The sequence below is a fragment of the Myotis brandtii genome, unplaced genomic scaffold (genome assembly GCF_000412655.1).
Source record: "Myotis brandtii unplaced genomic scaffold, ASM41265v1 scaffold670, whole genome shotgun sequence".
Taxonomy (NCBI): Eukaryota; Metazoa; Chordata; class Mammalia; order Chiroptera; family Vespertilionidae; genus Myotis; species Myotis brandtii.
In genome coordinates this window covers 312,810-320,712 of record NW_005370611.1, presented here as the reverse complement: position 1 = coordinate 320,712, position 7,903 = coordinate 312,810, and the positions used below count along the sequence as shown (strand labels likewise).

The 7,903-nt window shown below is 53.5% G+C and overlaps 1 protein-coding gene across 1 annotated transcript in view; it reads right to left on the bottom strand.

The window, feature by feature from the left end:
• Window positions 1-7,903, bottom strand: part of CALB2 (calbindin 2) — a 22,779-nt gene that overhangs the window by 7,129 nt on the left and 7,747 nt on the right. The window contains exons 2-4 of the mRNA XM_005881154.2: window positions 4,868-4,944; window positions 3,210-3,299; window positions 1,187-1,267 (exon numbers count right to left, since the gene is read on the bottom strand). Coding sequence (XP_005881216.1) covers window positions 1,187-1,267; window positions 3,210-3,299; window positions 4,868-4,944 — 248 coding nt within the window. The remainder of the gene's footprint in view (window positions 1-1,186; window positions 1,268-3,209; window positions 3,300-4,867; window positions 4,945-7,903) is intronic.

The following is a 7,903-nucleotide window of genomic DNA, read 5'->3' as shown; positions in this document are numbered from 1 at the left end:
CCTCTCCTCCTCTCCTCCTCTCCCAAACAGGCAAGAGAAGGGCTGAGGACAGAATCCAGAATGTCAATTACCAACGTAGGGAATTTTGCCATCTGGAGACAACCTTTTAAATCCCCATAAAATTCAATCCTCTGATGCTCAGGCGAGCTGCCACTGGAAAAGACGCCCCCGACCCTGAGCAGGCTATTTCTAACCCCCGTTCTAGCCATCTGTGGGGAACCCACTGTGATGTGGGGCTGGGCTAGCTCCCCAGTCCTTTGAGGCAGCGACTCGCGGAGACGGGGTGACTGGCGGCTGGAAATGGGTTTAACGGGACGAATGGCGACTCGGTCGAACTGAAGGCCAGTCACCGTTTATCACAGCAGGCAGGGTGCGGGGCGTGCGGGGCATGGGCTGAGTTTCCCTCCCAGGGACACATACATGGAACGGCCAGGGTGCAGAGCCCCGGAAAAAGAGCGAGGAATAGTTGGTGGTTTGCTGGCCGTCAGGATTAGTCATATATTTGGTGGAACCATAGGGAATTCCAGTTCTTATGAGTAAAAAATGGTTAAATATCAGCAGTTTCACACGGTGTAACCTGTTGGTTGACTATGGCTCAAAAGACACTTGCGTTTGGGTGTCCTCTTTGACTGATCTAAAGACTTTCTATTGTGCAGACGGTAACGCCCATTTAACAGGGGCCAATGAAGCCTAGACCAGTCACAGCAAACCTGGAAGAGCTGGGGAACTGGATTCTCACTGGGCGTTTCCATCCTCCCCACGCGCCTCCTTGGAACCCTGGCCTTGAGGGACACGATGGCACTGAGGGGGAAGACAGTGCGGGTGATCCTAGAGCCAAACCCAGTGCCAGGGTCTCTCTGCTGCAGGATTTGGAGCCCGGAATATGCAACCCCCCGAAGGGGAGCTGGCGTTTACACAGCATCTCCCAAGTGCACTTGACCTCGGCTTGCTTCTCGCCTTATTCCTCACACTTTAATGTGCACACACCACCCGGGGGTCTCCTGAGACTGGGTTCTGCCTCAGTGCTTCTAAGGAGCACGCCATGATGGTGACCCTGCCGGTGCGGGTCCACGGACCACACTGTGAGTAGCTGCGCTCGAAGGGGCCTAACGTCTCCCAGGGACCAGGCCCAGGCAGGCGGGTGGGCCCGGCTCTGAACACGGGGAGGGCGGCGCCTCAGCCTCACCTCCATAAACTCCGCGCTGGAGCCCACGTGCTGCCTGAAGCACAGCAGGAAGTTCTCCTCGGTGGGCAGGATCTGCGCCAGCTGTGGGTCAGAGAGTGACAGCACCGTTAGGGAGGGCCCTGCGGGGTGGGGGTGGGGGGCAGAGCAGGCGTCCCCTTAGGAAGAATGGGAAATGGCCAGGGGCGAGGCGGTGTGGGAGTTGCATTTTGCTTCCTTCCTGAGAGCAGCCTGTGGAAGGGGCAGACGGATGTTCGGAGAAGTGCGTCTTTGTCACCCCAGCTGGAGGGACAGAAAGTGGTGCCAAGGACCCAGACTCAAAAGCATACTGAATAGATGGTTCCATACACATATCTTCCTAGGATATGCAAGGTGATCTGATGGCCCGCACCAGGCGAAGGCACCTTTGGGGGGCGAGAGAAATGCTGAATCTCGATCTGGTGGTGATTACATGCCTGTCTACAACTGTGTGAACTCACGGAATTTGACACTTCAAGTCGATTTAATCAATGCAGTTTATTGTATGTAAATTATACCCCAACGGACTTTAAAAAAATGCAGGTACTCTTGTGCAGCAAGCCCTCCCTGCCCGGCCTTTTGCTCCCAGCATCCCGGGTCACAGGCAAATCCTGATTAGTTTCAGGTAAATGTGCTAATCTTATTTCCCTCACCAGTGATTGGCTTATGGGTAGGCAGGTGACCTAGTCCTGGCCAATGACATGTGAGGGGAGGTCTGCTGAGGGTACGCCTGGGAAAGGTTTCCTTGCTCTTATGAGGCACCAACCGAGAGGAGCCCTTTCTGCATCTGGATGTGATGTGATGCCCGGAACTGCTGCAGCCAGCTTGCCACCAGCCCGAGGATGAAGCTGTTTTAGGGGCCGAGAACAGAGCCCAGAGAACTGCAGAGAAGCAGAGCCGGACGCCTGGCCGCCTCCACCTGGAGTCAAACCCTATACCCACGGCCTTTCTCATCGTAGTTTAAGCCAGACGCCAGTAAACTGTGATCCTGGGTCAAACCTGTCGGTGAACTTGTACTGGAACATGGCCATGGCCATGCATTTGCACACTGTCTGGGGCTGCTTTTGCGCCACAATGGCAGTGCAGAGTTGAAGAGTCGCGACAGAGACTGTATGACCCACGACCCCCAAACACTTGTCAAAATCTGCTTCACTTCTGTCTCTATAATCCAGGTGGACATGGATTTCAGGGGGTCACCGGTCAACTCCATACACCCTCCCAACCCCAGGAACCCAAATGTTGCTTCTGACCTTGTTCAGGGGATCTTAGCTCCTTAGCTCCTGTTGGTGGAATGTTCCTAACCATTTCCAGTTTGGCGCTGCCCAGTTTCAATAGATCTTTGCTAAAAAAAAAACTCTTGAATTTTTTTAATATGCCTCAATTTATCTTTTAGCAATATGTATATAGCTATTCGCATATAAATGCATATGTGTATATGATATGTAAAGTATATTACACACAAATTATACATGCCATGTATACAGAGGTGGGTGAAAGTAGGTTTACAGTTGTGAGTATGCAAAAACAGTTTATTCTTGTATTCTTGTTGATTTATTATTCTGTTATTTGTCTTATTATTATTGTTATTATTTCATATCCTTAATTATGATTTATCTTCTAGGTAATGATGGCTGGTAATTTAACCTACTTTTGCGCACCCCTATATTATAAGAAATTTTGCATTTTTTTAAAAATGTTGCCTTTGGATGCCTTTATGTGGGGCACAAACTCTCCGGTTCCCCAGTCTTCACCCTCCCTTCTGTCTTCAGCTGGGCTCCTCACACGTTAACAACACCTGATGGACCCTGAGAGCAACTGAGGTCTTCATCCCTGTCTTAGGCCAACGTTTGTTGCTTCCTTCCTTGTGGGTCAGCCCAAGTGCTCAGGCCGGGGGCGGGGCTTGAGGTCACCGCCTCATTTAGGTCCCTAGATGGGTGCTTGTGCCGGGGAGAGGCCCAGGTGACATGGCCCTGCCCGCAGAGCTCGGAGCCAGGACCGCAGGACTCACCTCCGCCATCTCGATCTTCCCATCCGAGTTCTTGTCATACTTCTGCATGAACGCCTTCATCTTCTCCCCCAAGTTGTCACTCTTGGACGTCTGTGGAAAGACAGAGGAGGCTGATTTTGCCACTGGGTCCCCCGTGAGGAGCCTGTCCGTTCTACCCACAAACGGAAGCCGAGATGAAGGGACTTCTCTTGGGGCCGACCAGTTAGGACAGACAGAACATGAACTCACGGCTCCTGCTTTCTACCACATAACAGCTGCTCTCACATAACAGCTGCTCTATGGACTTGAAAGGACTTCAGCCAGCCTGGGAGGATGTCAGTTGAGACTGTAGTTGACAGACTTGAAAACCACCCCTGATGCCCTCTGAGGAAGGATGTCAGATTTGGGACCCTTCATAAAACACATTCCTCTGCCGACACCACGATCCCACGATCCCAGAGTCAGCTGTGGGGCCCCTGTTGTCTCTGATCCAGGATTCATTGTCTTGGTAACGAGGGGTGATGGGGAAGCTGTTGATAAACCCTTGCGTCGCCTCCATCGCATAAGCCCATTGCCTGGACCTCCTCCCGGGAGCGCTCTGCTGAGCCTTGGACCAGGAGCTCAGTGGTGGATTTGTGACTCATCACCAGAACTGCTCCGCAGACTTGCTAATAAGCAGCGGACTGGCCAACAGACCCGCAGCAGGGGGCGGTAGAGAGACCCCCAAAGGACCCTCCAGAGCTGGGGGAGGAAGTGGGTCTGACTCCATATATTTGAGGACCAGGCATGGTTCTAATCACCTCACCTTTCCAATATTTCAGACGCTCCTCCAAAAGGCTTTAGTGAGTTCCACAGTACCGGGCTGGCACGGGGAACAACATCCCTGCCATTCAGGGGCTGGGACAAGATTCGGAGACACTTCTGGCAGCTAAGGAGGGTGGTCTGACACCTCCGCACACGAAGCCAGCCAGTACCATTGATTCAGACGCTGGTTTGGAGCAATCCCCCATTTTCCTCTAGGCCCTTGCTGAGGATGCCAGCCTTTGTTGTTTGGGAAAGTGGTTCTCCAGTGGGGACGATTCTGCCCCCCGCTCCTCCCGCTGCAGGGACATGTAGCAATGTCCAGGGACATTTCTGATTGTCACAACTTGGAAAGGAGCTACTGGCATCTGGTGTGTAGAGGCCAGGGATGCCGCTAACCATCCTACAATACACAGGATAGTCTCCATGATAATCCTTTGTCCCTCATGAATATCCCTCCGTCCCAGACATCCAGTGATGCTGAGATATGGTACTCTTTTTAGGGAGTAGTCCATTTTTAAAAAATCCTTACAAATAAAAGAAAAACTTTAAGGGTTGAGACCAGAGCTGTCAGGCTGGCTGATGGGATGCATAGCTTAGGACAATGCTTAGAGCCATGGTCAGCCCAGCTGGCATGGCTCAATGGTTGAGCATCAACCTATGAACCAGGAGGTCATGGTTTGACTACCAGTCAGGGCACATGCCTGGGTTGCAGTCTTGATCCCCAGTCGGGGCATACAGGAGGCAACCAATCAATTATTTTTCTCTCATCATCGATGTTTCTCTCTCTCCCTCTCCTCTCTGAAGTCAATAAAAAAAAAAAAAGCCATGGTCAGATGACAGAAATCCCACACAATGGGAAAGGGGGCTGGGCTTACCATGCCAGAGACTTTTCTTGTCTTCTCCAGCTCTTGGAAGAAGTTTTCTAGTTCTTTACCTTCAATATACCCATTTCCTGCAAAGATAGCAAAGACGAAAAAGCACTTAACCTCAGAGCTAAAGAGTTAAGACCAGTGGAGGGGGTTACAGTGGGGAAGTGGGGGGCTTTACGGAGAACTTCTCCTCCTTGGTCAACCAGCAGGTGTCTGGCCAGCCCCAGACTGTTAGGGATGTGGGTCCTGCGTTTTTGGGGTACACATGCAGTAGGCAGGGAACATGGGGCGGGGCCAGCGTCTGGGCCAGCACCGAGGTGAGCAGGAGCTGGGAGCTGTCCATTAGCAGCTGGGCAAGCAGCAGGAGCTGGAGCGGGGACAGGGGACGACAGGCCATCAGTATCCAGGTTTGTCGGCAGGTGGCCGGCCCTAGTCACCTGAACGAGGTCAGAGGCGACACTTGGGTCCCTGGGGTTGGGAGGGTGTACGGAGCTGACCAGTGACCCCCCTGAAACCCGTGTCCACCTGGAACCTCAGAATGTGACTTATTTGAAAACAGGCTCTTTGCCACGATGCAATCGGTTAAAATGAGGTCATACTAGACTAGGGTGGGCCCTCAATCCAATGACGTGTTCTTATAGGAAGGCCCCAGGGAAACACGGACACACAGGGAGGCCGGCCACGTGAAGGCAGGGGCAGGGATCAGAGTGAGCAGCTCCAAGCGGAGGAGCACCCTGGACTGCTGGCAACCCTCGAAACCACGAGAAAGACACGGGATGCATTGCCCCTCGGAGCCCGAACCAATCCTGCTGACACCTTGACTTTGGATGTCTAGCCTCCAGAACTGTAAGAGAATAAATTTCGGTTGTTTTAAGCCACCCAGTTTGTGGTACTTTGTTTCAAGAGCTGCAGGAAACTGGTAAGTAGGGAAAGAGTGAAAAGAGGAAGGTGGGGATCCCTCCTGGGGAAGGGGGCACCCGGGAGAGTGGGTCACAGGGATTAAGCATGGGGAAGGCAACCCACTGCAGAGTGAGGGACAGAGGGGCTCTGAGGTCTGGGGACCCAGGTTCAAACCCTGGTCCTGCTGCACTTACCAGCTCTACGACTTTGGGAAGGTTACCTGTCTGGGCTTTGTTAATGAAGTGGGATTTTGGATGTAAATTCCACCGCCCCACCCATTACGAGCGCACAGTAAATGTTGCTATTGTTTGCGTTCAAAAACCAGACCCTGCATATAAGATAAAAAGTGCCTTTGAGGACCAGGTCCCAAGGTCAACGCCTGACTTGCAAGGTCACGTAAGTAGTGAGAAGTCCGCTAGGTTCTCAAGTCTTGCACTCCAGGTGACCCTGAGAGCTGCGTGAGCTGAGTCCACGGACAAGGTACACTGGCCTGGGCTGTGGCCGTGTCGGGGAGGATCTGTGGGTGGGGAGGCAGGCCCCAGGCACTGCTCCCCAGGCTGCGTGCTCTGATTTGGACTCTCTTGGGATCTTTAAAAAAACATGAACGACCGGCTCCTACCTCCTGATGTCCTGATGTCATTGGTTTGGGGGGTGATCTATTTTTTAAAGCTCCCTGGGTCATTTTCACGTCCAGCAAATTGGAAACCTCAGGCCGAAAGTTCCAAATCTTATCTAAAGCAGTTAAACAAGGTTTCCACGCAGAACATTCGACTTGAGGAGAAAAGGGGGGTGGCAGCTCGTTTGCTTCGGGGGAGAATGGAATTAGGAACTAAAGGAGCATTTTCCCTGGCCTTGGTGGGGCCTGTGAGGACGAATCGAGGAGGATATGGGTGTCCCCTGGCCCTCTGGGAGGATTCAGCTTACAAATAAATAACTCTAGAGGCGCCCTCTAGTGGAGAAGATGCCACAATTGTATATAAAGAATCACGTGAGATAAATGATGTATTTTTGTCTGCAGGGAAAAGATGTGATTGTAATGGGGGTAACGAGACTTGAGTCTCTCCCCCTCTCCCCACCAAGATAGAGTAGTCATGTTTCTCCTAAGGTGTTCTGCAGAGCTTCTTGGGGGAGTTGGAATGTCACGAGTGTGTGCCTACTAGCTGGTGGGTGAGGGCAGCCAGAGTTGCCGAGTGAGGGCGGGGGAGGAAGGAGGAGGGGCTTTCTAGGCCGAAAGGAAGTCATCTGGAGGGACAAGTCCTTTTTCTCTTCCTGGCCCCTCCCTGCAGTGATCTGGCTGTTCTCCCATTTCTCAGGCAGGAAGCTTGAGGTAAGCGGCTGGTCCAGGTGCAGCTCCCAGAATCGGGAGGCTGGGGTTGGAAAGGCGGCTCTGAGCTTGCACTGGGAGGTGCATGAAGTGGAGGCCTCAGAGGTGGCCGGGGCCGGACGGGGTGGACACCTCAGTGAGCGTGTGTCTGCTTCTCCAGTGTGTTAGGAAGTGGCCGGAATGCCTGCCGGGGGCCTCGGACCGGGGTGGGCAGGGGAGGCCCCTCTGGGCAGAGAGAGGCGAAAGGGAGGAGTGACGTCCGAGGCGGCGAGAGGGGCCGAGCTGGGGTCCTGCCGCTGGAGAGAGCCCCCTCCTGAACCCGGCTTGAGCAGCGCCAGCGGCAGGAGGTCCCGAGGCTGGATGACCCCCCTCGCCAGGCCGGGAGTACCCCACCTCCCTGTGACCCCAACAAAGGGGCAGGGGTGTGGTTCAATTCAACGAGCCTTTATTTTTTGAACTGAACAGTTCAACGTTTCGGTGGGACCTCAGGGAGCTGTAGCCACATTCTAGATATGAGCCTATTTTTCAAGAGCATTTAATGGTCTACTGGGGGGAGGCCGCCAGACAAGATCGAGGTGAATCTACCAGCTGAAGGTGGAGGGTGAGAAGCGGAGGCTGGAGCTGCAGGGCCCGAACGGCATCCTCCACCACTGGGGGGCTTGGCGGGGGATAAGGCCTTGCTCCTTTGGCCTCCCTCAGAGCAACTCCCTTCCGTCACCTGGGAAGCGCCTATTATCCGAGGCTGGGGTGGAGGATGGCCTGCCTGCTTCCAGGGAGGCCTTCCGCACTGCGCAAGTGGTTTGCTTTTTCTATGACTC